Source organism: Stigmatopora argus, chromosome 8, assembly GCF_051989625.1.
Source record: "Stigmatopora argus isolate UIUO_Sarg chromosome 8, RoL_Sarg_1.0, whole genome shotgun sequence".
Taxonomy (NCBI): domain Eukaryota; kingdom Metazoa; phylum Chordata; class Actinopteri; order Syngnathiformes; family Syngnathidae; genus Stigmatopora; species Stigmatopora argus.
Window position 1 is genome coordinate 5909703 of NC_135394.1, and position 26731 is coordinate 5936433.

Genomic DNA, 26731 nt, shown 5'->3' on the forward strand with positions numbered 1-26731 from the left:
ACCCCATAAATATTACATGAGAAAATTTAAATCCTTGATTTATCTGGATTATTCCTTGCAAATTGAACTCAATTGTTATTTTTTTTATGGTTATGCATGTGCTCTATCTTGGGTTTAATAAATATTGTCACATAAAAATAAAAAAGTACAATACATAAGGGATGAAACATTTGTATTTTCCCTTGTACAATGTAAGGATAAATTCAGAAAATGAAGAAATGAGTATTGAAATATACATGAATAACTGGATTAAGTCACAATCAGCGTTGTGTAGCATTATCTTTTGAGGAATTTGAAAATGTGCTGTGAAGGCAGTAAAAACTGAGGAAACAGTGAATGACACTAATAAAAACAACAAGGAAAAAAACAACCGACTGAGACGAAAATAAGCACAGGGAATTTTATTTTGCTTTATAATACAAGTTGCAACCACAAGACTGATGAGTCGATGATGCTCATAAAGGATTTTTGCTGAAGCTCATAGGTAAGGCTGGTCTGTGGAGAGTTCTGGTTCCCTGTATACTGCACCAGGAACCACTGGAAGCTTTGCTGGTGTAGTACCTTGGCTGGGAGAAACAATTGGACACACACAATTACAATGACCAACTTCATTCCAAATGACCAATGCTTGACATAGCCTAGCATTCTATGACTGGCTCTTGTTATAATGTCTCCCTGAAAAAGTGGTTTTGTGAGTGGAGGTGAAACACGTATACTTTTTTTCCCTGGAGGATTAACCAAAGCAACTTGCAGCAAGCGTTTTCATGTAATTAGTCTTTTTCTTTTACTTTTGTATTTCTGTCCTCCCATGTTTTAAATCATATTGATTTTGAATCAATTGTAACAATATATCTCTATTTACTGTATATACTAATAGCCAACTAACCTAAAGAAACAGTCACTGAAATGTAGGCAAGAAGTATATTTGTACTGAGGTAGATTTTACATTAGCGTTGGAAAAATAATTCCAACATCAACATGGAATGCATATACAATAATAATAAATCATCCATTTTTAAATGGAATTGAATGCCTTTATTGCCGTTAGACAAGTATAATGAAATGGAAAAAAAATCACCATGAAGTGTATACATAAATAATCAATAAATAAGTAATAAATGAATAAGCACTCAACATATTATGTAGTGAACATAAATAAATAGTCAATATAAATAAGTAGTCAACATAAATAAGTAGTCAAAATGAATAAGGGGTCCTATAAATACATAGTCAAATACAAAAGTGGCTGGAGTGGTCAGCAGCCTATGGAATTTTAGTACCCTTGTATAATTTTTTCAAATATGTACATATAATAATTGATGTCTAATGAGTTTTATTATGATTAAACTGTGCTACAGCGTATTAATACAGCTGCCTTGCCAAGCTGGCCTACTATCGGCATAAAAAATTTAAAAAAAACACCAGAAATTTCTCTTTACGTGTTTCTACAAAGTGGTTGAATAATTTCTTACTTGTATACTTGTGAATAAATCTTGGAAGATACCAAAATAAGAAGTTTGAGTCATTTATTTACCTGCCAGCAGCGAGCGCCTTCTGTGAAGACATGACAACCGTGGCGGGCGTGGATTCTCTGCGTCCATCTCTGGTACAATAGTAGTTGTCTGCAAATTTGTGGCTTGGCCCAACAGCCAACTTTGGTGGTGGCTGCGTCCTACAGAAGGACAATCATTATAAATAACATATAATCATTCGTATTAATGTCCTTAACTCTCACTTAAACCAATACAGTGGTACCTCGTCATACGACCGCTCGTTATATAAAATGCTCGTCTTACGGGGGAAATTTCGATCGAATAATTCGCCCGTCATGCGATCAAAATTTCGTGATGCGACCAAGCCAGGTGGCCATGGCACTGTCTTTTTTGCATATCTTTCGTGTATAACAATATCTACGAGGACGGAACGATTAATTCAGACGAGTTTCTCATACGACCAGGAAACGCACAACGCACGGGCAAAAAGAGGGCTTTCTGGGTAATGAAGTATACTCGTGCACACAACACCCATAGGCAATGGCAACCTTTCTCAGGATAAAACTTCATTACCCACAATCAATACGTGGGTAAGCTCAACTATTGTATTTCCTGTTATTCTTTCTAAGGAAAGGAGCTTCCGCGATCGTTCTTTAAAGACTATTTCTCGTTGGCAAGTGGTCGTGCGTTATCCTATTGTGATGACATTTGTATGCGACATTATCGAAATATATTTTGAAGGGTAGACAAAAACAAACAACTCTTGATGCGTTCGTTTTGAAGACTTCGGCGGAGCGGCCAGGTGGTGTCAACCCGTAGAACTACGTAAGGTAAAAAAGATTACAACAAATTTAGAATTTAGTTTTGTTTGAAGTTACATTAAACGTTGAGTGTCTGTATATAGTTATCCAAGTTAATTTAAATGTGTTTGTTCGTTTACGAGTGCATTGTTGCCGTGGATAAAGCCCCCCCGAACAGCCCCCCCCCCCCGCCTCCGTGTATGCCGCTGTCTTTACCCTCTGCGAAATGTGTCTAATTTTACTCCTATTAAACACATTATTACTATCAAACCACTCGTTAATTATTACTTTGTCAATATATGGCGAATTATAAGAAATAAAAAAAATTTTTCAATCCAATATCCTGTTTTTGGTGTTTTTTTCAGAGAGTTGGAACGAATTAATTTGTTCTAGTTCATTTCAATGGGAAACTTCGGCTCGAGTTACGAGAATCTTGTCATACGAGCTCAGTCCCGGAACGGATTAAGCTCGTATCTCGAGGTACCACTGTATTTGTATGAAGAACCAGGCCATAAATGTAAGACATTAAGCAAAGGCTTGTAAAGCAGCATGAAGATGCATTATTTAATACATTTTGCACGTTTTAAAACCATGAAATATCAATGCAATCATTTGTAAACAGTCTGTAAACAACTCAAAGCCAGTAACAAAAAATCTGAAGCAAATCTAAACAGCTTCTTGCCCAAAATCAGTTGGAATTCACTCATCTGAAATCTTTATAAGGAGTGAAGGAGATTAAAGTTTTGTTTTTATTATTAATTGAGAGGATGGCCGTTGCAATGAACTTGTTCAGAGATTGCTTGCATACAAATGTAAATTGGCATTTGGTAGTTTTACCAAATCATAAACTCACCTCTTTGCGATCTCTTCATACCGCAGTTGGAGTTTCCCTTGAAGGTCATGCTGTAAAATTAAATTATAATTATAATTAAAATTCACCTCTGACATTTATATATCCAATTTGACAGGAAGGCCGTCATTTCCAGACGAATTCAACAACTCAGCAACTCCCACCAGAACATTTGAAAGCTATGTTGTGGTCGGCTTGTCATGTCATGAATGAATCATAAATCGATTAAAACGCTTACCCCTGATAAAAAATTTCGAAGCCTTTGAATAATTTTCGTGGCGGTCGCCATGTTTGCTGTTGTGAAGGACACGCAGCTTCTTCTTTTCAATAACTGCGTTTCTCAACACATTACTGCCACCTTGTGGTCTTATTGTGAAGTACTTTTACCATTAGTTCGAAAATATTATATATTTAATTTTCCTTTTTTTTAAATCGTGCATGGATCAAATTATTTTTTTCCATCTATATTCGAGCATCCCCAGCCTAATTATGTCAGAGCTGAAAAAATATGTTAATTTAAAAGGACATTTTGTTATTGAATTGAAAGCTTTTATTGTCATTATAGTATGAGATTTAAAGCTTCACTAAAAAAAATTACAAATAACAACAGAAAAATAAAAAAATCAATAAATAACAACAAGTAGTAAACAACATAAATAATTAGGGAAGTGCACAAAAAAAACTAATAAACGAACAGATAAATAATCAGTAAATAATAATAAATAATCAATAAATAAGTAATACATAAATTACCTGTTGCTTCCGATGTTTAGTGAGTGAACCTCACAATCTCGGCTTTGCTTCCTTGTTTTAATAATTTAGGATATTAAATTGACCATGTGCGGTTATACAGTTACCTAATTGGAAAAAAAAATAGGCACAATACAAAATTTGCTCAAAGAGAAATACAAATTTTATTTTTCACAAGAATACACAGTACAGGGCGACAGCGCCAATATACCATGCAATCAAGTATTACAGATGTGTGCTTGTTTCCATGCAGCATGCGTTGAACAGAACAGTCCACGGAAGAAAACGTGCACATGTACAACAATGTGCCACTGACGTTCTGAAATTGTGCTCCTGAATTCCAGCATCCATGACATTAAAACTGGATTGAAGTAAACTGGAGCCATTACTGTTTTTTTAACCCACAAGATAGACCTGAAGAACAATTTTTGTCAATTTTTGAAACACATTTGTCATCGTGCGGTGTTGGAAAATGACAAGACACCCTGATTTTCATGTTGAGAAGACTTTGCGAAGAGTTTAGGGGGGAAAAAACCTCACATTACAGCTGTGCTTTTGACCAAAAAGGCATGCTTGGGTGAATTTGATGTTGAAAAACTTGACCTTAAATGTGTCCCAATACTTTTGTCCAGTGATGCTAATTGTAGCAACAGAAGGATTCAATAAATACATTTCATAACAAGCTAAATTCAGCCTTTTCATCCTTAATTTTGAAGTTTAATACACTAAATGTATTGCTGTTTTGATCTAAATTTTGATCAGTAGTTTTGTGGACACTTTGCCAAGAATAATGCATTTTTTAGTGTCAAATTTATAACATTTGGTAGTTTTGAAACTATGTTTGTCATCACAAAAATATGACACCCTTTTCTCTGAGTCATTTAGTTGAGTTTGGATTAAAAAAAACTTGGTGGTGGGGATCCATTATAAAACATCTATTAATATAACTTTAATTTAACGTATGAAAAAATGGTATTTCCATTATTACCGAGTTGAGATATGTACAACACATACCAGATTTTGCGTAAACAGTTCCATCACAAACTCGCTAAATTAAAAGTTTGTATAACGGGGAAAGAAAGCTAAAATGTAAAAGTGACAACAACAAAAAAACTGTTCTCAAAAGCTGGCGCATCAGCTTTGGTTCATGATGATGAATATTTACGTAAATCCATTTCGAGAGTTAAACAGTTCATGAAAATGGCAGGTACCAACAAGTTATCATCCCTCACGCCAAACTCTTGCAACGCATCGTCATCGTGCGTCTCGTGTCCTTTAATATGGTTCAAACCTTTTGAAAATATTTGAACATAAAACACATGAATAGCAAAAACTTGTATTCAGATTCAACACTTGTCTTTCCCCTCTCAATTAGATCAAAAGTACAAAAATGTCTGAAACATGAGTGCATTCCCATTTGCACTGTAAACTTTAATACACTGTTAGTAAAGTAGGAACGAGGAAAGGTGGCTCACACGTGCTTGTGTGAGCAAAAATACAAAAGCAACACACTAGCAATATTTGTTGAAGATGAGGGAAAAAAACAACCTAACGTTACAAACAAACAATGCTCCAAAAACTCAACATTGCAAAAAAAGACAAGACTTTTGAAGGTAAATGTGTCAAACACATCACTTTGCATTGAAGACATTTAGACATCACACCTGTTTAGAAAGTAAACAGCAATGATTTGATTCAAAAATATGGCTTTGATCACCTCGTCCTTACAGATTGGTTTTATTGGAGAAAATAAAACATGACAATAAATTCACAAGGTCACTATTCATTCATCGTCCGTACCACTTATCCTCACGAGGGCCGTGGGGGTGCTGGAGCCTATCCCAGCTAACTACGTGCAGGAGGCAGTCAATTGCAGCGCACGGTCAACAATTTACCAGTGATTTCTGCTACTAAATCAAAAGTTGTATTCTTTTAGCCATGTTTTAGCAGAAAATCGGTCTCAATATTATTAACGGATTAGAAAAAAAGGCTGAAAATTGTTTGCAGTTTTCCAATTCTTTTTTGTGCAGTCAACTGAGCCCCTGGTGTGGTGGTCTTGAACTTTGGGAGTCCAAAGAAAAGCAGCAAAAACGACGAGTTTGTGTCGCAGGGCTGATTTTAGTACTCTATATAGCCAAGAGAAAAAAAACAACAACACTGTTCTTCACATTGTGGATCAAACTTTGATGTTTGGAGAAGTCTTACTAATGGAAGTTGAAAGACAAAAAAAAAGTTGGGATATGTATTTATAAAACAATATACATTGTAACATTCTAAAATACCCTAGTACATTTTGGTCCAATAACAATTTCCAGCATTATCAAACTACGGGGTAGCACATCTATTTAAAAATAGAGACATATATAAAAATAAAACAAATAAAAAACATCCAGTCGCCTAGGCAAAAAGCACATTTTATGGATACAAAATATCAAACTATTGAAAATGTCCCTCCCTCTCGCACGCACGCTTGTAACAGCTGTAATAAATACGACCGACGGGTCCACAAAGCAAATATGTACAGTACAAAATTCAAGTAAAATCTGCCACTATTTCACCACCCTCACTTTCTCACGTTTGCTTGCCGTGGCGTCTCCTGCGTCGGTGATTCGACTTCGGCGGAAGTGGCCGAGTCGTCTTCTTGACTCCGGCTCTTATTTTGAAGGAGGTCCACTTGTTGCTCTTGCGCCTGTGGCTGAGCGGACGTGACGTCCAGCTCCTGTTGGGCATCCTCCCCGTCCGAACACGGCTCCCACTCGTCCTGTTCTTCGCTCTCCGTCGAGCCCTGCACGGCGATCTGGGGCACGAGCGTGAACCTCCTCACCGTGGGCACCTGTAGCTCCACCTCTTCGCTGTTTTGCGAACGGGGGGTCCGCTGGCGCGGCTGTTTCTGGGCTTGCGTTTGTTGAACGGCCGTGGCGCTGCTCTTCTCCTCGGGCTCGTCAAAGCTGACCTCCTGCACCGCCTCCTGCTTTTTAAAGGAATCGCGGCGCTCCGATAGGTTGAGTTTTCGCATCACCACCAGCTGCTCCGACCGCTCCAGCCCGGAGTCCCAAATTCTTTGACCCCCAAGGTAGCTGCAGAGTCTGGTGTGCTCGACCCCCAGGTGGGCGCCCGTTAAGCTCCCCTCCGCTTCCGAGTCGATGAGAAGTTCCCCTTCGCTGTAAAAGGGCACTTCAAGGGTGTGCCTGCGGGGGGTGTACGACTTCTTATCAATGTGGTACATTCCAGACAGTTTCTCGGCCGACTGGACCCTCTTGAGGAGGGGAGATCGAGGCGGTTCCGCACTGCGGGGGCGTACGATGTGTCTAACGATGGTCGGCGGGGACAGGGTCTTCCCGTGGAAGGGGTGAAGCGTCTTGGCGAAGCCGGGCAGGGGTGAGGGCGAGCGCTGAGGAGAAAGCGGCTGTGCTGAGGAAGAGGAGCAGGCGAGAGGTGAAGGCGGGATGTTGCTGGTTGACTTCCGGCGGCCCACTTTGGTGTAGCGCTGCGTGCTGAGCTTGGAGCCCAGACCGTGGAGAGAGCTGGGTCGAATGTGTGCGGCGGGGGAACTGGGAGAACTAGAGCACGGGGATGTGCTCTGGGGGGAGTGATCTAGAAAGCAGATGGGAATAAACATCCAGAAATCTGGATTAATACATTCCTGCATTCAATGGAAAGTGGGGGGCACGGAAAAAATCCACGCCATTATGGGAAAAATACTGTCAGCCATCATCGTTTTCATCTAGCACTAGGATTTTACTCTGTTAAATGCCAGGTGCCATTACGGGAGAACATTTAAGACTGGCTGCAGGTGATTGGACAAATTTAAAGAGGGCAGAAAGAGACAGTGAGCAACAAAGCTGCAATTCTAGCGCTGATTTCCCCCTATTTAACAATAGCCTACCATAGGGATTCTTTGGGAGGACTTTGTTCACTCCAAGCATAGAGCTCAAGGTAAAGAGGATTTTATATTTTCTTCTTTTTAAATGTAGTGGCTTTTATCTAAGTGTTTTCACTTTCAGCCTGCCTCAACAACACAAGTGAGCTTAATTTGGTGAATACATATAGTATTTTGATCGATCAAATGTGTCAGTGATGTATCACTCTATCTGCTTATCGTCACGTGCAGCATGTATGGGGATTTTCTTCTGAAATGTATGAAAATTTTGGCCGTGCGGCTTATTGTCGGCTACACTATGGAAACTACAGTGGATGTATACGACAGTAAATTTAACTTGACACAGAAAGGAGTAGATACAATGAATATTTTTGAACCTTACAAATATCCCCAAATAACCTTGGAAGGACCACATTGAACCAATTTGTAAGTTGCTTTTTTTGTTTCATATACACATGTAACTATACAAGGCTCGGCAGACCCACCAAAGGCCTGATGTTCAGGCGCAGGGCTTCTACACGGCGTGGATGGGCCCGGGGAGAGGCTGTGAGTTGGGGAACCTGGAAGACTCTCACTGGAGGAAACGGAGTGATGGAGACCTGACGAGAAGCTGCGACTGCTATGCATGACGGTGTTCTGCTTAGATAACTTCTTCAAGATGCTGCGTCTCCTGCGGAATAACAAGTCATATACAGTTCTTTTACATCTGACTGCATCCAATTTTTTGGTATTACAATAAAAAAATAGTAAAGTACATTTGGACGCTAAATCCAAAACACTACCAGGTAAATAACTACTTTTAACCTCACCTATCATAGTTATCTCTCCTCCTGCTCCTTTTGCTGCGACGGGCCATCTTCCCTTTGTGTTTAGTCTTTCGGGAGGGGCCAACTTTGATGGATGTGTTCTCAAGGGCTATAGTTTGGAGTGCCACCTTGCTACCACCCTGAAAATAGTATTTGCATGATAAACAAAACCGAAAACCTAAATGCGTACAATAATCCACAGAAGACAAGCATAAAAACTTGGTTTTTGCTCCCATTTATCAATAACTGAGCTTTGACTTATATTACCCCGACTTCACAGTGCGTCAATAAAGCACAATCAAACCCAGTTTTTCTCATGTTGCCTTTTTAAAACATGCGCTAGCATGCAAGCTAGCATATGTGTCATGCTGGCCCAACCATTGCTGCGTCCATTGAGCCCAAGAATTTTTTTATGGGCAAAAAAACAGAACTGAGACAGCCCACTTTCTTGGACTGAAATGTAAAGCTTTCTACTGTTTCGTACCTTCAACAGTAGCTCAATCATCTCGGTGTGAACCAGGCCCTGGACGGACTCTCCGTTCACATGAGTAACGAGGTCTCCAGTACGTAGGCCTGCCTGGTAGGCCGGACTGCCTTCATCCACGCTCTATTACGGCATCACAGATGAATGGAAAAAAAGGTAGTTATTTACAAGACCTGCTTTTCTCTAAAAGGTTAAAGGAGTCTGGATTCTTGAAAGCACACCCACCGACACCATGTGATGCACCGTGTAGACGTCACTGTCCCCCATGTACACACGGATGGCCTGCATTGTGAATCCGTACTTCTTGCCCGACGTATGAACAATGATGGGTGGCTTCAGGCTACCGGGACTGAAAGACAGGTCCCGATTGGGGGAGGAGTCACGGGAGGAAGGGTTGGAAGACAGGGACCGTGGGGAGATGGGACTTGGCTGGAGGCCACTGGGGGAGTCATCTGGAGTAAACGTGACAGGACAGATTGACAAAAAGTCTTGTTAAATCTGTGTCTTTTTCACCAACTGGAGCAAGAGCCTTTTTAACAGTACCCGTGGTTATGATGAGCGACAAAGCTGAGACAGACGCAGACTTGGGAACTTTGCCTCCGCAGGGGAGCCTCTGTCTGTCCGGTGTCTCCAGTTGGTTACCGAATCGTCGTAGGCCCGTCGGCTCTTTGGGAGAGGAGTGTTTGGCGCCTGTACTGTTGCTGCGGATTCTGATCCGCCGAAGTTTGGAAACAACTACCTCAGCTGCGAGCAAGAGAAAATGTTGTCTTAGGCAACTTTTAACACCATGAAAAGTTGTTTTGGGCAACTTTTAACACAATGAAAAGTTCTCTTTACCCTCGTCATCTGTGGAGACAGCAAAACGGGGCGTCATTTCTAGGCTGTGGGTGCTACTCATCACTAGAGGGCTGGCGCTCCTCTCAGACTGGGAGGAGTTGGGTGATGCCTGAGGGCATAGGCTTGGGGAGAAAAAAAAATCAAAAACAGGTCGCACAGGTTAACATAAAACTGCAAATTGGACTTCATTTTCACTGAACAAAAAATATTAAATAAATGAGGAAACCTTTTTCAGACCATACATACTATAGCGGATATCGATTTAGTGTATACCTGGCCATGCGTCCTGGAAGTCTCGGCTCCAAAACGGCCTCCGCAGGGCCCGTGTAGGGACTCAGACCCCCAACGTCTATGCGGTCCTCTTTGTCCTCACTGTGACTACGGTCAGATGAGAAGCTCAAATTGGATGGTGTGGCCAAATGTTCTGTGCTGCTGTAAACCTGGGAAAACGCGCAACAAGCAAAGTCCAAATCAGTATTCAATGTTTTTGAACTCAAGAAGACATTTTCATCTTTATATCTCTAAGTTTTGACTCTTTGTCCTTCAACTATATGGTGAAAAGTCTCAAAACGTATAGTCTCAAAACTTATGACCGCAGGTGTGCAATTCTCTAGCTTCTAGTACAATACCTTGCTGAAACGATGCGACCAGGAAGAAAACTGCCTGATTTCCAGGGAAGACTCTTCATCATTGGTTTCCTCATCTTCATCCGAGGCCAAATGATGATATCGCTCCGATCGCGCTGAAAAAAGATACACAACAACAAGCGGAGATTTACTTTCTCATTCTTTACAGAAGATTTTTTTTAAATAACAAAAATGTCAAATGTAGTTTACTGTCAAAATAGCTTGTGTCATCCTCTGCATCTAGCTGAGGAATGAATTCAGCTTTTTGTCGTAACAGTCCATTCCAGTCCAAACCCACGAAGAAAGGGTGCTGTTTGACCTCCGAGGCTCCACCTACAACAACAATGATATCAACGTTGTGTGGTGAAATAACAATATTCAAGTACAGTGCTACTTATGTAATGAGTGGTAAACATAGTCGCACCAGTTCCCAGTCGTTCCAGGGGGCTTTGCCTGAGGAGATGGGTAATCATGTCCTGAGCATCCATTGGTAAAGCGTCATCCCCTTCAGGCCAGATTATATCATCTGTAAATTACAGTAAAAGTCACGAGTTGCCAACTAATTTCTTGCTTACCAATATTTCAGTCTAGACGAAATTTTGCTTTATTGTGTGGCTTATAAACTTTAATGCTCTAGATTTACCCTAAAGTCAGCATATCAACCACTAGGCACCATCACACATTTTCCTAATTTTCTCACTCTAAAATTGTGTCCGAAATAATTCCACACCTTTAAAATATGCCTTTCAATTTTTTATCCTCTTTAGTGCCTTTCTAAATTCAAATCAGTTAAACAAGTTGTTCTCAAAACTAAAAAATAACTTTGTAATAATGGTAATTTGATTTTCTCACCACTGACAACTTGGCCAAAAAGCTCCTCTGGGGTATCCCCAAAAAATGGAACGCAGCCAACCAGGAACTCATAGAGGATGATTCCCATTGCCCACCAGTCTACTGGTTTCCCATAGCCCTGCCTGAGAATCACCTCTGGAGCAATATACTCAGGAGTGCCACACACCTGCACAAGCAAACCCCAAACAAAGAAAAAATAATATTTTTACACTCCTCCTCCCCTCAAAAAGGCAACAAATGTAACAAAAAAAAAATAACAACCTTACCTGTTTATCAACAAACTCTCTTGTGTCCTTCTCCATGTGACCCTCATAAAGGTTGGTGGTCATGTTCATCAGACCAATTTTTGACAATCCAAAGTCTGTTAGCTTAATGTGACCCATGGATGTAATCAGCAAACTGTTAGAAGAGAGAATATATAAACCGGGAATTTCAGCAATCTTTCCAAAGATCAAAAAAAGAGTCAGGGTTCTTTATTTCAATACAGTAATACCTCGACATACGAGTGCCCCGACATACAAGCAATTTGAGATACGAGTAAAATTTCGGGCAAATATTTGTCTTGAGATATGAGACACATTTTGATATACGAGCATAAAGCGGACGCGAGAGGCTGCTCATAAGAACATCATGGGCACTGTCTTTCTAGTCGCAACTCCCTCGTGTAATGTCTCTACGATCACTGGGCAGAGCGTCGCATTTTTTCAGTGTTTTTCCCCGTTAGTCAGTGCGAATGGGGGAGCGATCGCTAATACGAGAGGAGTATATTCTACTTCTGGTTGGCAAGTGGTCGTGCGTTATCCTATTGTGAGGACATGTCTGTGCATCATTTTGGGAATATTTTGAAGGGAAGACAAAAGCAAACAACCCTCGATAGGTTGCATCTGAAAGTCAGGGTGGAGGCGGGGCAAATAGACCCAACCCGGGAAAAGCATGTCTTTATTGTGGGCCACAATGTAGTTACGTTTTCTTTCGGAGGGCCAACTAGTCATCCATAATCTTATCATCAACAATTAATGGATTAGCAAATGAATCAAACACTATTTATTAATGGATTCATAAAAATAAAATCTCATTTTAGCAAGAAACAAACTCAAAGCACATAATTGACTTTTGCAGCCACACAAAATGATGTTTTGGGGCTCTCAAGATGCGTGTTTGACACGTGTAGTATAAATGATCTATGTGGGTGGAAACTGGATTTTTTTAAAACTCACTTGGGATTGGGAGGAGGGGGGATCAATTTCTGTGGAGGTGGGAGGGAGTTTTTTTTTTATAATGCTCACTCAGGATTGGGAGGGAACGGGGTTATTTGTCTTGGAATGTGAGGGATACAGTATTGATGTCATGGCTAGGTCACAGTCAGAATGTGATTTTATTGGGGGAGGAATTTTTTTTGGAACTTAATCTTGGGTTCTTACTTGTCAGGTTTGAGGTCTCGGTGCACTATGCCGTAGTTGTGGAGGTACTCCAGAGCCAGGACAGTTTCGGCAAAGTACATTCTTGTCATTTCCACAGGCAGTGGACCCATATTCTTGAGCAAATTGGCACAATCACCACCTTTAAACATTGCAAAATCTGAATTAAAAAGTGAAGCATTCGATGATGACAGTCTGAACTTTGTAAATAGTGATTTAATGCACATTGTCTGTCCTTTTTCCTCTTACCCTCAACATATTCCATGACCATGCAAAGGTGGCGTCTCGTTTCAAAAGAACAGAACATGGACACAACAAAGGGGTTCTCAGCAAAAGTCAAGATGTCCCTCTCCACAAATGCCTGTTGAATCTGGTTCCTCAAAACAAGGTTTTGCCTATTTATCTTTTTCATGGCAAACCGCTGGCGAGTCTCCTTGTGGCGGACCAGATAAACAGCCCTGTCAAAAAGAAAATATGTTTTCCACATCGAGCTTTTTAACAATGATTTTACACTGAGTATTTTCTGTGACATTTTTGTTTAGCGTGCATGTTTTTTTGCATGTGGGAAGAAACCGGAGTACCCGGGGAAAACCCACAAAAGCCCGGGCAGAACACGAAAACTCTACACAGTGAGGACCCACCTGGGATCAAACCCTCGACCCCAGAACTTTGAGGCCGATGCGCTAACCTCATACAAACATGTATTTCATATATTTAGGAGAGTGAACAGGAAGCAGCTGCATATTCCTCTTACCCGTAAGCACCGTTACTGATGAGCTTAATGGTCTCAAAATCACTCTCAAGTGGTTTTCGTCGTGTTGGGGTCACCGCCTGTTGGGTTTTATTCTATAAAGAAAGCAGAAAAAGTAGTGAGTTATAAAACTTCAACAAACCGAGGGAGAAGTGACTAAGACACATTATTGGAGATTATGCTATAACGCAAACTAGCTGTTGCAGCACATGGACTAAAATCTTGACAAAAAGGATCAGAATTGTCAAACCAAAACACAAATTATTGATACATAGACATCAAGAGAAGGGCTTGAGATCAAATGTTACCTCAGCATCCTGCTCGATGGAAACAGAGGGACTGCAATCGTACTGTTGAAGCTGCACCATGTCTACAAATACATGAAATATATTGGAAAACGAAGGCAAATAACACTTTGCCCCTTGGCAACTGCCAACTTATTAACAAAAAAGACGAGAATTGTTCTTATTGCCATAGCAAGACTTGACATTTTTTACCATTACACGCATAGAACATTCCTTCTGAAAAGATTTGTATTTAAGTGCAATTGTTTTGAAATGCAAGGCAGACATTCCTCTGACACTTAATTAGGTTTACAGTATGTTTGAGATAAATTAATTACCCTCTATTGGGTCTCGCGTCAAACCCAACTGACTGATGATGTATCGAGGGATGTCCGACTTGATTCCCTGGCCGACTTTAGCATGACCTTCAGCTGCTTCGAGCAAATGATAAAACTCTTCTGGATCAAACTCCTACAAAAAATAATAATAATAACTTTACAAGAGGAAACAGATCGTAAAATAAATGACTAGCTTGACATATTACCAATTACAAAACCGAAACTCAGGAAACAGATCAACAACCTGCTTACAGTTGTAAATATCAATATGGCACATTTTACCTGTAAAATGATCTTTCCATTCTGGTAAAATAATATACACATTCAAGTAAAGTTGCTGCTGATTTCAAGTTGTTTAACACCGCATAATTTAACGGTAGAAACTTTCTACGCTTCTGCTTACCAGACACTCGAGGAGGCGAGCTGGGCGGGAGATGATGATCAGGATTTTCCTCACCAGCTGAATGATGACGGTGACTTCCTCGCTTTCCGAGCGCTCGTAGGCCTGGAAAAGACCAGACACAGAAATATGTCAAGTTGATTCACATTATATTAGCACACCTTGCATAGATCCTCACCTCATGAAGCAGCTTTTCTAACTTCTCTTGCAGTTCGGCAAAGTAGCGAGACGTTACCAGACCTTTCTGGGACTTCTCTAGACAGTCACGAACCAACTCGACCAACTGGTGCTGGATGAAGCCCAACACCCCGTCGGCCAGAGGGAGGGAGCTGTCTGGAGAACAGTGGGTAACAATCTCCAACAATCTCTCCTCCATCTGGGCCGTTGCCTGAAAGCAAGGAAATAAAAGCCATCAACACATTGTAATTCAAGTTTGTTGCTTACTACAACACTAAAATACTGTGGGTAGGATTCTACAGTTGTTGAAAAATTAAAAATGATAATTTTGCGGTTTGGAATTTTCTCCCTTTGCAGTATCTTTTTTATTTAATGTCATTATTGGCTTAAAATATTGCTGTGAGCAATAGCATCATATGGGGGATTTTGATGATAACACACTTGATCCAGTGATCATTTTTTGACTTCATTTGAGATGAATTTATTCAATGACAATACAGACGCTCCCCTACTTACGAACATTCAACTTACGAACAACGGTACATACGAACATGTCTGCAAATTGCGTTTAAGTCGAAAAATGTTCGTAGGTCCAATTTTGTATTTTTTTCCAAGTAGTGCTTCTTTCCGCCGCCAATACCGACGCCTGGCGCTGTGAGGGCTCAGCTCACCCAGCATCTACCTTCTTTGTTGCAATGCGGAAGTGCGTGAACGTATCTCCAGTGGGCAAAGAACCTTTTTCATTTGAATCATTAAATATCTCGTGCATCCATTATTGAATATGGTTGGTAAAAAGTGAAATGCTTCTATTGAGGGAGTTGCAAGGAAGAGGCAAGCCATTTCATTTGAAACGAGTGGCAATAATAACGAAGCTTGATGCGCGTGAGAGTGGTGAGCGTTGCACATATACAACTTGAATCGTTTGACCGTCAGTACCATTTATAAACAGAAAGATCGAGCAGCAGGACCCAAATATTGAACGTTGCACAAAGTTTGCAAATCAATTGAATGATGCCATACAGTGCTACCGCATCATTTATGATGAAAAAAAAGAAAACTGTGCAATCGTCGTGAGATCGCTTCTTTCGGCCAGTTTCTAATACATAAATCTCTCTCTCTCTCTCTATACAGTACTGTACATATTCTCTCCATTTTATTAAATGTTTTTTTCAGTACAAACCAATGCGTGTTACTTTTACAAGCCTTAAACATACAAATGCACTTATATAAACCTTCAATATACTTATATAGGCCTTAAACATAAATTATAATACAAAATATAGCACTGAATCAACTTACAAACAAATTCAACTTATGAACAATCGCTCGGAACCTAACTCGTTCGTAAGTAGGGGAGCGTCTGTACTGCTTAAATGAAGTGAAGATATTCATCTGTCCAATTTCCAATGCCGTTGAAGTTTGTACCTGATTGTCTTGTAGACTAAAATCCTACTTAATCACATCAAGATAATGCGCAAGAGGTCTGTCTGTGTCTGTAAGGCTTCATTTTGAGAATAAGGTCATCAAAATTACTGGAGAAATTCATCCATTTTGGCCAGGGGGATTTTTTTTAATGTTCTTTTAGGGTGTATTCACATCAGGAAAGAACATACCTAGTTAGCTTTCTTTAGGAGGGGTAACACGGTAAAATACAGAAGTAAAACATCTTGGAGCTCCATTTTACAGCCCTTTTAATTAGATTTTTGGAGGAGGGATAATTATTGCATGACTATTATTATTACTTTCGTTACAGGTGAGTGTTGCGCTGAAGAATACTTTGTGTGTGGATTATTATAAAATTAAATGGGTGTAACTTGTGTCCGGTGAATACACAAAACATGCATTCACATATTTTATAGTACTATTAATTTGATTAATGTGAAGGTGGTATGTGGTGAATAAATTAACTGTGTTTTATTACTGTCATATAGAATGTACACACAAATACAAACCTTATAATTAAGGTTTTGGATTTTCTCAGTATTGGGGTTAGGTCTCAAATCCCAACATAGTAGAAGGGGTTTACTGTTCATTTTTATCATCTCCGTTGCTTAACTACCACTATCTTAGATAAGATAAAATTGAGACAAGACAATATGCTTATCTTTTCTGTACCAATAGGAACTGATTCTTTTTTTTTAGCTTACCTTCGGAAATCGCTCTCTGTAAACATGGTTCATCATGACTATCTCATTGTCAAAGGAGACGCTTGATCGCCCAGGGCTGAAACATGAATGTAAAAAATAGATTATTAGTACATTTAATAAGCTCAAGAGTGGCATTGGCATTTGTTAACAATATAATGAAAAGTTGCTTTGAACTGAAACACTTTAATTGAGGCGATGTCAGCAAGAACAAAGTCAACAAAAGAATTATGTGTTTTGACACTCTGTCAATTCGCCTTAAGATTTAAAGTTATGGGAATTAGGAACGTGTTAAGACTAAAGTTGATAGTTTCAGCAGTCTATCTTGACGATACAATGCTGTCCTGTCAACTACCTCACTGCAGGAATTATGTAATAGTCCATTAGTCTGGCCTCAAATCTTGTCTCAAATGAAACATTCTAATCCGATACTTTAACATCTGATTTCAAGCCACAGTAGAGTGATTCATTAATGGCCAAAAGCAACACTTGGTTTTCAGCTGCACAACAGGCTGCATAAAGCTGATAAAAGCTGTTATCGGAGCAAATTTCGCAGTCGTGTTTTAATGCATCTGTTGGATACGTTTTTTAAAATATCTAAAGCAGAGGTTTTCCTTAAGCCAAACTGTGACTCATTGGCAGTGTTTGGTTATTCGTCGACAGCCTCATAACACCGGATTTAGAAAGAAATTGTTTGATTTTTTTTCTTTTAAAGAAAACAAGCTTTAAGCAGAACAGATGCAAAGGAAACCTATCGTATACCACCATGCTTTCTGTTGTCATGAAAGCAGCACACACTGCTGCAGTTTATTGTGGCACGAAAGCCCTCCCCCAATCCTAAACCACCTCCGCCCTCAACTACAGTTCAGCAGCAAGATCCCTGCGGCACTCAGTAAGCCAGCCCGCCTACGCATGGCGCACCATGGTGCCAGAACACGGAGCACTCAGCCATCATACAAACAGTGCGAAGCAACACACAACAGTTATTAAAAAGCACACAACTAAATCATCAGATAGCCACCTGCCCGTCGGCCTGCCTGTATAATCAGCGAGAAGTGACCAACGGATACTGATTCATTTCTATGTTGGTCAAGAAACATCTTATCATCCCAAACACATTTCCACTGTACTGAAACCAACTGGCAACACCAAGGGTTGTTGCAATACATTCTAATGAATTGCCTCAACTTTCAACATGTTTTTGTATGTACTGGTTATCAGTAGAGTACTTTCAGACATTTCATCATGAATGCATTGATAATATATTTTTGTGGTTGATTTAAGAAACCATTTATATGTATATAGTAGTTCATACTAAAGCAGGGGTCGGGAACCTTTTTGACGAAGAGAGCCACAAACAATTCATATTTTCCAATGTTATTCCTTGTGAGCCATACTACGAATTTAAAAGTCAAAATACATACATGTAAACGAGTGCCTTTTCAATTTTTTTTATAATTTCATCACTTTTAAAGTGGAAAAAAACTGAATATTTTTTAAGTTTCTTATGCTGTTGCTAATCAATGAAGATGCATTCCAGAAGAGTCTACTGCAAAAAAATGAAGATTAAAGCAGTTCTAGATGTAATATCTCAGTTCTGTCACCAGCAATTTCCATATTTTAGCTCACAGGTTAGCAAAGAGTCAGATGCACCCATCAAAAGAGCCACATGTGGCTCCCAAGCCATAGGTTCCCTACCCCTGTACTAAAGAATGTGGTGGTGTAAAAGTGTTGCATCAAAATAAGTCTTGAGACCACCAAGTGCGTTTGAATCCGTTATCGTTTGTCTAAAGTAGATTATTTGCATACAACTGTCAAAAAAGAATTATGCATAATTGGTACAGATTCCAAAAATATAGTGATGCAGCAAAATACATCATCTTTCATTTTTCCTGTCAACAATTTGGTGCCGATCTCCAAATTATAATATTTATTTAGTTTTGACTAAGATAACTTCCGGAGTAAAAGTTTTTATTCATCATTATATGACAAGATGTGTCTTTTTATTTAAAGCAAGGGTGAGACTTTAAATCTCATTATACTTCAATTCAATTCAATAATTTCACAATTTATCCAAGCTTCTGAGTGACAGGGAAAAAAATAAAAACAAAAATCAATAACACATCACCATTCAATGAAATTCAGGCCATGTTTGAAATTGACTAAAGAGAGAATGATTACAAACTTTTCCCCTTTGGGTTCTTTTTTAACTATATTGGTGTTCGGCATGCTTACTACATGCAGAACATGCTATTACATGTTCTCTTGTTCTGATAAGTGGATTGGGTATGGCAGCCAATGTGTTATATATATTCCAGTGGAGGTGTTACACACACCATTGAAAAGCAAACAATGAGGTTGATCTGGTTATACAGTAGCGTATTAACAATCCCTTATGTTGAGATTCTCTGTAGGTAAATTTAGAAAAGATACCTCAGGCTCCGAGAGCGAGGCCGCATGACAGTTGTTGGCCGGCCATCTTCGTCGGTTATACTGTCTGTGCTGCGGAAGTGTTTGAAAAGGAAGTGCAGCTCATCTTGGGTTGGCTGGTAGGGAAGTTGATGAAGGCGCTCCTGGGACGATGATGAGGACTGCAGATAAATCGGTAACCCATCAGTCATGAAATTCTGCTAATGGTGACTATAAAAAAACACTGGAAATAGCAATGACATCGAAAATCTACACCATTAACACTCAATTTCGTGTATGGCAATGATTGATTTGCATTAAAAAAAATATATCTACTATTTTATTTTATTTACTGGTAAAAGTGTCTTTAAAAAAATGTTAAGCCTTCTTTTTAATAAGAATTGTGTTAATTATTTAGATTTTTTTTTTAAAGTTGTTTGGTCAAAAATATCAGCCGAACACACCGAATCAACCAATCAGCTTCCAACCACAAGTGTGCAGTCATTTGACTTCCTAAGAACGTTACTGTCAACTGGTTCTGTAACAATATTCATAAAACGAACAAACAAAAAAGTATGAAAAGATCCCAAATAATAGGACTCTTGAAGACATGAATGGAATTACTGTTGACCATCATGCCAAAGACAAAGGAATTTAGTCTGGAGTTCAAATAGAATATGGGGATAGGTCATCGTAGTCAAGACTTGGGTCTACTGACAAGACAACGGGGTCATGCATACATCAAAAAGTTCTTCTAAATACCAAAACCAAGGTGGCCTGCACAGAGCCCAGATCTTGATTTATTGGCTTCAACCGTAGTTATTGACCAAATCCTTGTTGTGCTCAATGATAAAAGGAAATAGGTTTCTGCTGCCAGGCCGTCAAAATGAATCGACGAAAACTAAATCTATTTTGACAAACATTTAATCATTCACAGCCTTAGAAGCAGACTGCTAAGATCCATTCTCCACACTGACATTTCGGTTTATCCCTGTGCCCGACAATGAGTTTTCTTTTAATAGCAGCACGTTAGTGATCCACCATGTGTGAAATCCTGGGTCCATATCTTGGAACTATTATGGGCTCATCATTAATGCGTTATTATCTGTCATCACTCAAATGCTTTCAAAGAAAAAAGTTCTTAGAACTGAATTCAAAATCATGTCTCATTTGACAATTATAGAAGAAAAGCTATGCATGATTTAAAAACCGTGATTCATGGAAAACAAAAATGTAGTTCTTTAACAAGAAATTGCAATGGCGCATCCACAAGCAAATAAATCCCTTTAGAAACTTGCTCAAGCTCCACACAGATTGTGCCTTTTACTTCTAACACTGTATATTCCACAGACTTACACAATGACTCAGTCAAACAGATGATGCTAGAAAACAACTAGCAGTTTGTCAATTCAGTGTTGACATTTGCTGTTCCTAGTTCTAGAAATTAATGTACAATTGGGCTTTAACGGAGTGTTAGAAACCTAATAACAGGGAAGGTGTACATTGGGCTTTAACGGAGTGTTAGAAACCTAATAACAGGGAAGGAAGTTGCCATTTTTTGTGTGTGCTGTTGATTTTTTTAGTTACTTACTGAAACGGTTGAGCTTGGCGGGTTGGTTCCATAGCCTGACGAAGGGAGGGACGCCAGAGACCATCTACGACCCTCAGCTCTGAAATATGATATGAAGCAACAGTTACCATTTCATGTTTCTGTTGCTACAGGAGCTTGTTATTGTTCCTTGTGGTAACATTGCAAGTGGTTAATTTGTCACACAATTTCTCTTTTGTTCTATACTTACATAAATAAAATAATCTAAATTACACAATCCCAGTTATTCTTTGGGTGCACCTGGAGAACCTAATGACAGCAATATACAGTACGGACTATTGCCAAGTCTCAAAAACACAAATTTAAATGTGATTGCAAACAGGGATACATTCAAATAACTGTTTCAAATAATGTAGACTTTTCTAAGATGAGGTTTTTTTCCTGCCCTCATGTAATGTAGCTGAAACAGGCAAAACAAAACCCCAAAGATTATGTACACAATTACCAGAGAATACAGCATTTTTTCCAAAGGTTTTGGATTCGATTATAACGCATCTAGATACCTGATTTTTTCTTATTGGAAGGATAATTATTTATAAAGAAAATTGACTTTCTATGCCACAAGAAAATGTACCTGTCTGCGCGAGCCAAGTGACTGGGACGGAAGCAGAAGAGAGATGAGAAAAGAAGAAAAGCCAGAGTTTCAGTGAGACTGCAGTGCAAAAGATCCTATGACCTCTGGCATTTATTTGAGGAATTCATCTTGACAATGTTGCTATCCCTGCCACTTTCCATTTAGCCAGATAAAAAAATAATTCTCAGGAGCATTTTATGTAACAAGAACAAGTTACAGCAACATTTTAGTTCAGGATAAAAGTACAAGTACAAAATCTGACCCCCCAAAAAGTTGGGACGTTAGCTGACATAACATAATTAACCTATATACGCACATATTCTTAAATCAACAGGTGTTTTTGCTGCTGTATTGACCACAAGCAGTTTAGTGTTAAGTGTCTTACCTAAAGACACATTGGCAGTAATGTTCCCTCTAACTTTTCATATGTCAGGGCATACAGACAACCTCCATTAGCACACTGAGGACCAGTGTGAGCAACATCATAATTGCTCGCGATGGGCACACACCTGCCATAAGCAGGTGGATGTCTACCCATAAATGATCTAGTCATAATAAAATTTAATGATTATTATCTATGAATAAAACATCTTAATAAATTTCACGAAAACATGCACAAATCTGACTTAAATTTGACCTTATTTTTTACGTCTTTCCTTCTCACTTCTCATTCAAATGACTTTTTTGCTGAATGTGTCACTTGAGATAGTGAAGCTTCCATCTATATGCAATATTTTTCCATCGGAAAACTCGCTTACAACTTTGGCTTTGCTGCATGTTTTGCAGAGGAGACCTCAGCCAATTTTAACGTTTGATCTTCTATGTGTAAGTACTTCGACAGCCATTCCATCCATCTTAATAGAACCACGTTTTTTTTTCTGTGCCTTGCTGAGTGGCTCTGCCACAGCCCGGTCGTTTCGCCATGATAAAGCAGCTCCAATGAACCGTTAGCTAAATGCTAACCTGCAAAACAGGCATAACACATAACTAATGCAGCCAGTCAATGTCGTTAACATTTACTAATGCCGCGGAAGTAAATGCACGTGACATGAACCGCATCATTTCATTGGCTGGACACAGTGTCAGTCATAGTTTTATCCGAAATTACCGTTTCTCGTCGTTTGTCAGTGAGAGGCTGCCACTCTCTCAGTTCCGTTGCAAAATAGTACAGAAAAAAAATAGTTTTTTTTTTTTTTACAGTTCAGGTTGGAAGATGGTGTTGATGGTGCTCGGGTAGTGTAATTGCAGTTTATATTTCTCAAATTGCATCGAAAGTTTTTATTATTATTGTTGACATAAATTATTTGACAATTATTATCGTTATCGTTTTATCGCCCAGGTCTAGTTCCAGCCTACTTTTAACTTTCCTTATAGGCTGCACATGTTTGTAAGAGAAACACGTTCCTTTAGGAACTGTGGTTATCAGTTTATGACATCAGCAAACTCATCCTTGCCTTGAAGATTTGGCAGACGGAAAGTTATGCATGGTTGAGGCCGCGTTAAGCTTGAAGACACCAAGTCTCATAGGGAGGAAAAGAACGTGTGATAACACTTCTTTTCTAAGGTTTTGTAAATCGCAATTAAAATTAAGTGCTGTAAATTATGTCACAGGATTTTGTGGCAAAATATGGAGCCTTCCTCAGACGCCAGATGCAAAACTTCAGAATCTAAATCTCCTCCTGACTACCAGGAAAAAAATGTTTCCAATCACATTTATTTTGAAATTTCCCAATCTATGTGAAGTAATACTGCAAAAGAAATTTGGTATCATTGGAAAGCTCTGAATATAGAGTACAAAAGGAGTTATTGTGATAGGATGCACTGGGTGGGAGATATTTAGGTTTACAAATGTCCTCTACAGGGAGCAAATTTGAACTACTGGTAGTCAGATATTGGGTCCAATACCCCCAAAATGGTGCAGAAATATGGAAAAACTTGGAATGTTCGGGAAATTTCAATTGTTTCAAAGAATCTTAAAATAATATCATTAATGGAAATAGTACAAACATACCTTCGGGCAAAAGGAAAGTTGAGGCAGGCACCAGTTGACACATTCCGAGGGCTGTCCAGTGGGCTGCTTGCAGCTGAATGAGGACAAATTTTAGGTTACTATCAGTTGTGATTCACATCATTATCAAAGAGTCCAAAATAAACTATGACTGCCAATTGCCATTGGCTAACTCAGATCCTATGGGCAAGCATAAGCCCACAATTAACTAATATAAATAATCAGCCCCAAAACAAAAAATAAAAACAGGGCTAGAAGGATGAATATGTAGACAGCCCTAGATTATACCCATTGTCACATAAATAATGGAGGAGTAGCGATTTTAATTTTGTAGTTATTTAATCTAATTAACCAGACCTGAAACCAAAAAAAGTCCAGCTCCGAGGAGCTTTGCGTATACATCTTAAAAGTACTCCTACTGAAGAAGAAATTTTAGTTCCCCAAGAAAAGGAAGAATAGCAATGTGGGTAAAAAAGTTGAAACCTCCCTTTGCTCATTCTAAATACTTTACACAGGGAAAATAAAGCAAATTTGAAGGTACCACAAATGAGCAGGTGGCAGTATTCAATGACTTCATGTTATGCATAAACCCTCAATCACTACAGCAACAATCACATCTGAATGATATAAGACAATTATTTTGGTATTACTTTTCCAAACATCACAGCACCTATTTATGAATCACCATAATTGGGGAACGAGTGTCAGTCAGACAGGCCTAAATATGTTGAGCACCATTTGAGACCAAGAGATGAAGGCGATTAGAGATGGACAGCACAGTTATGAGATAATCCTTGGCAGATTGTGCATCCACACACTGGTGGCATGAAGAGCTTTGACTCACAAGCCTTTACAGTGAGTGCAGCTGCTTCATACCATTAAGTTTACTGTCAACAAAAATGTCAATAAAGATAAACTGGCCATATAACCAATAATCGTACGAAAAATGGTCATGGACTTTTTTAAAATGAATTAATTCTATAAATCGATTCCAAAAAAATGTGGATAATAATAATAATGATGTCCATCATGGACAGCACCTCCCACCCCCTGCATGAGTCTGTGGAGTCCCTCCGAAGCTCCTTTAGCAATAGACTGCGGCACCCTCATTGCAGGAAGGAGCGCTTCCGCAGATCCTTCCTCCCATCAGCTGTCAGGCTCTTTAACAAAAAAATGGCTGAGTGTTGAGACCTACCGTATGAATGCATGTACAGTGGTACCTCGTCATACGACCGTTCGTCATACGGAATGCTCGTCTTACGGGGGAAATTTCGATCGAATAATTCGCCCGTGATGCGGTCAAAATTTCGTTATGCGACCAAGCCAGGTGGCCATGGCATTTTTTTTTGCATATCTTTCGTGTACGTATAACAATATTTACGAGCACCGGATGAGCTATTCAGACCAGGAAACGCACAACGCCCATGCGCGGGGAAAAGAGGGCTTTCTGGGTAATGAAGTATACTCGTGCTCGCAACAGCATCCCCGGGGATGCGAACACAGATGCTACAAGCTAAAAGGAGCCGCTAGCCAGCGCCCCCGAAGCTACCATGAGCAGCGGGGCGATCGCTGATAAAAGACTCTGCTCGTTGGCTGCTCATAAGAACATCGGGGGCACTGGCTCGCAACAGCATCCCCGGTAGAAACTCTATCATAGTCGCCGTTCGAGGGGATGCAAACACAGATGCTACAAGCTAAAAGGAGCCGCTAGCCAGCGCCCCTGTAGCTCGCATGAGCAGCGGGGCGATCGCTGATAAGACTGCTTGCTGCGCGTTGGCAAGTGGTCGTGCGTTCTCCGATTGTGAGGACATTTGTGTGCATCATTTTCGGAATATTTTGAAGGGAATAGTACGACAGCAAACAGCCCATGGATAGCGAACGTGAGGGTGGAGTGTTTGTTCTGTTTACGAGTGCGTCGTGTTGAAAACAAACCGAAGCCCCCCGCCCCTTTTGTGCGTCTCTCTCTCCCCTCGGCGAAATCCGCCCAATTTTAGTTAGATTAAACACTTTATTTCTATTAAACCACTCGTTATTTATTACTTTGTCAATATATGGCGAATTATAAGAAATAAAACATTTTTTTCAATCCAATATCCTGTTTTTGGTGTTTTTTTCAGAGAGTTGGAACGAATTAATTTGTTTCCCATTCATTTCAATGGGAAACTTTACCTCGAGTTACGAGAAACTTGTCATACGAGCTCAGTCCCGGAACGGATTAAGATCGTATGTCGAGGTACCACTGTATATTTATGTGTATGTATGTATATATGTGCTAAGCAACACACTTATTTATTTATATATTTATTCATGTATTTATTTATTAACTTACTTTTACCTATCTATTTATGTCTAAAATGCCTTTCCTATTCCTGCATCCTCACCCTCTTGCTACTGTGACAACAAAATTTCCCGAATACGGGATGAATAAAGTTATCCAATCCAATAATAATAATAATAATCGGACATAGGCTTTGTCATCATCATTGACTCGGCAAAAAGCCTAATTGTCATCATACCCAGCTGGGTATGACGAAATTGGTAGTGCTACTCCATAAGGTGCGTTTTCCCGGCAAAAGACCCAAATAATGGCATAAATAATGGCAGTTTGAATGGTTATGTGTTGATCCAGCTGTGTATGATGACAATAAAGGCTTTTGATTTGATTTGATTTGATCTGATCCACTCCAAATGGGTAGGAATCAGTACAAAGCCTATCACCTACTAGTGAGGACCAAACATGCTGGATGGAGGATATGAAAAATTTCAAATATCAATGCAAGTAAAGTTGAGCAATCGTGCTTGAGTTTGGAGCTCTTTTCTACAGAAGATCCCACAAAACTGTCACATTGGAGGCTCTCTAATTCCATTTAATTAATTATAGCTCAGTGTCTTGCTTTGTTTTAAGCCTTCCTAAAGTGCAGTCATGTTTAATTGGCTGTCTATAGAACTAAAGGACAAGTTCTCACGGTATAGGAAAAACCTTTCGTGACACCTAAAAGTTGCTATTCTAATCTGTAGAAATCTGAGTCAGGAGGAGGTTTTGTCAGGTGAGGACATGTTATTTATTCTTTTTAGAGTGTAAGATGACACGTGACGTCCATTTTTTTGGCAGAGCCTATAGGGGATCTAAGGCAACGTGACCTTCTTCACCCATAATAGAGGAAACAAAGATCTTAGCGTTTTGAAACCGGAGAATCTACACAGTTCTTGTATATCAAAATGATCTACAATAGTTTGCCCA

The 26731-nt window shown here is 39.5% G+C and overlaps 2 protein-coding genes across 6 annotated transcripts in view; both read right to left on the reverse strand.

The window, feature by feature from the left end:
- Nucleotides 1-386: 386 nt before the first annotated feature.
- Nucleotides 387-3509, reverse strand: ndufa7 (NADH:ubiquinone oxidoreductase subunit A7). Its single transcript, XM_077607433.1, has 4 exons — nt 3382-3509; nt 3147-3196; nt 1535-1672; nt 387-566 (listed from the first exon to the last, which is right to left on the reverse strand). Exons 1-4 carry the CDS (start codon nt 3430-3432, stop codon nt 479-481), a joined length of 327 nt encoding a protein of 108 aa, XP_077463559.1. The 5' UTR covers nt 3433-3509; the 3' UTR covers nt 387-478.
- A 524-nt stretch (nt 3510-4033) lies between these two features.
- The window catches only part of LOC144079365 (microtubule-associated serine/threonine-protein kinase 3-like), a 31330-nt gene continuing 8632 nt past the window's right edge, over nt 4034-26731 (reverse strand). For 3 of the 5 annotated variants that reach the window (XM_077608081.1, XM_077608080.1, XM_077608084.1), the window contains 25 exons: nt 23494-23566; nt 21483-21503; nt 20891-20969; nt 19324-19481; nt 16894-16969; nt 14748-14957; nt 14573-14674; nt 14170-14302; nt 13856-13917; nt 13551-13642; nt 13046-13254; nt 12800-12938; nt 11645-11777; nt 11379-11544; nt 10951-11052; nt 10737-10859; nt 10530-10642; nt 10174-10340; nt 9901-10022; nt 9607-9807; nt 9289-9515; nt 9064-9186; nt 8583-8719; nt 8259-8443; nt 4034-7487 (listed from right to left, as the gene is read on the reverse strand). In XM_077608081.1, the coding sequence (XP_077464207.1) occupies nt 6457-7487; nt 8259-8443; nt 8583-8719; nt 9064-9186; nt 9289-9515; nt 9607-9807; nt 9901-10022; nt 10174-10340; nt 10530-10642; nt 10737-10859; nt 10951-11052; nt 11379-11544; nt 11645-11777; nt 12800-12938; nt 13046-13254; nt 13551-13642; nt 13856-13917; nt 14170-14302; nt 14573-14674; nt 14748-14957; nt 16894-16969; nt 19324-19481; nt 20891-20969; nt 21483-21503; nt 23494-23566 (4184 nt within the window). In that variant the 3' untranslated portion in view covers nt 4034-6456. The remainder of the gene's footprint in view (nt 7488-8258; nt 8444-8582; nt 8720-9063; nt 9187-9288; nt 9516-9606; nt 9808-9900; nt 10023-10173; nt 10341-10529; nt 10643-10736; nt 10860-10950; nt 11053-11378; nt 11545-11644; nt 11778-12799; nt 12939-13045; nt 13255-13550; nt 13643-13855; nt 13918-14169; nt 14303-14572; nt 14675-14747; nt 14958-16893; nt 16970-19323; nt 19482-20890; nt 20970-21482; nt 21504-23493; nt 23567-26731) is intronic. The other 2 variants (XM_077608082.1, XM_077608085.1) reach the window with 1 other exon arrangement.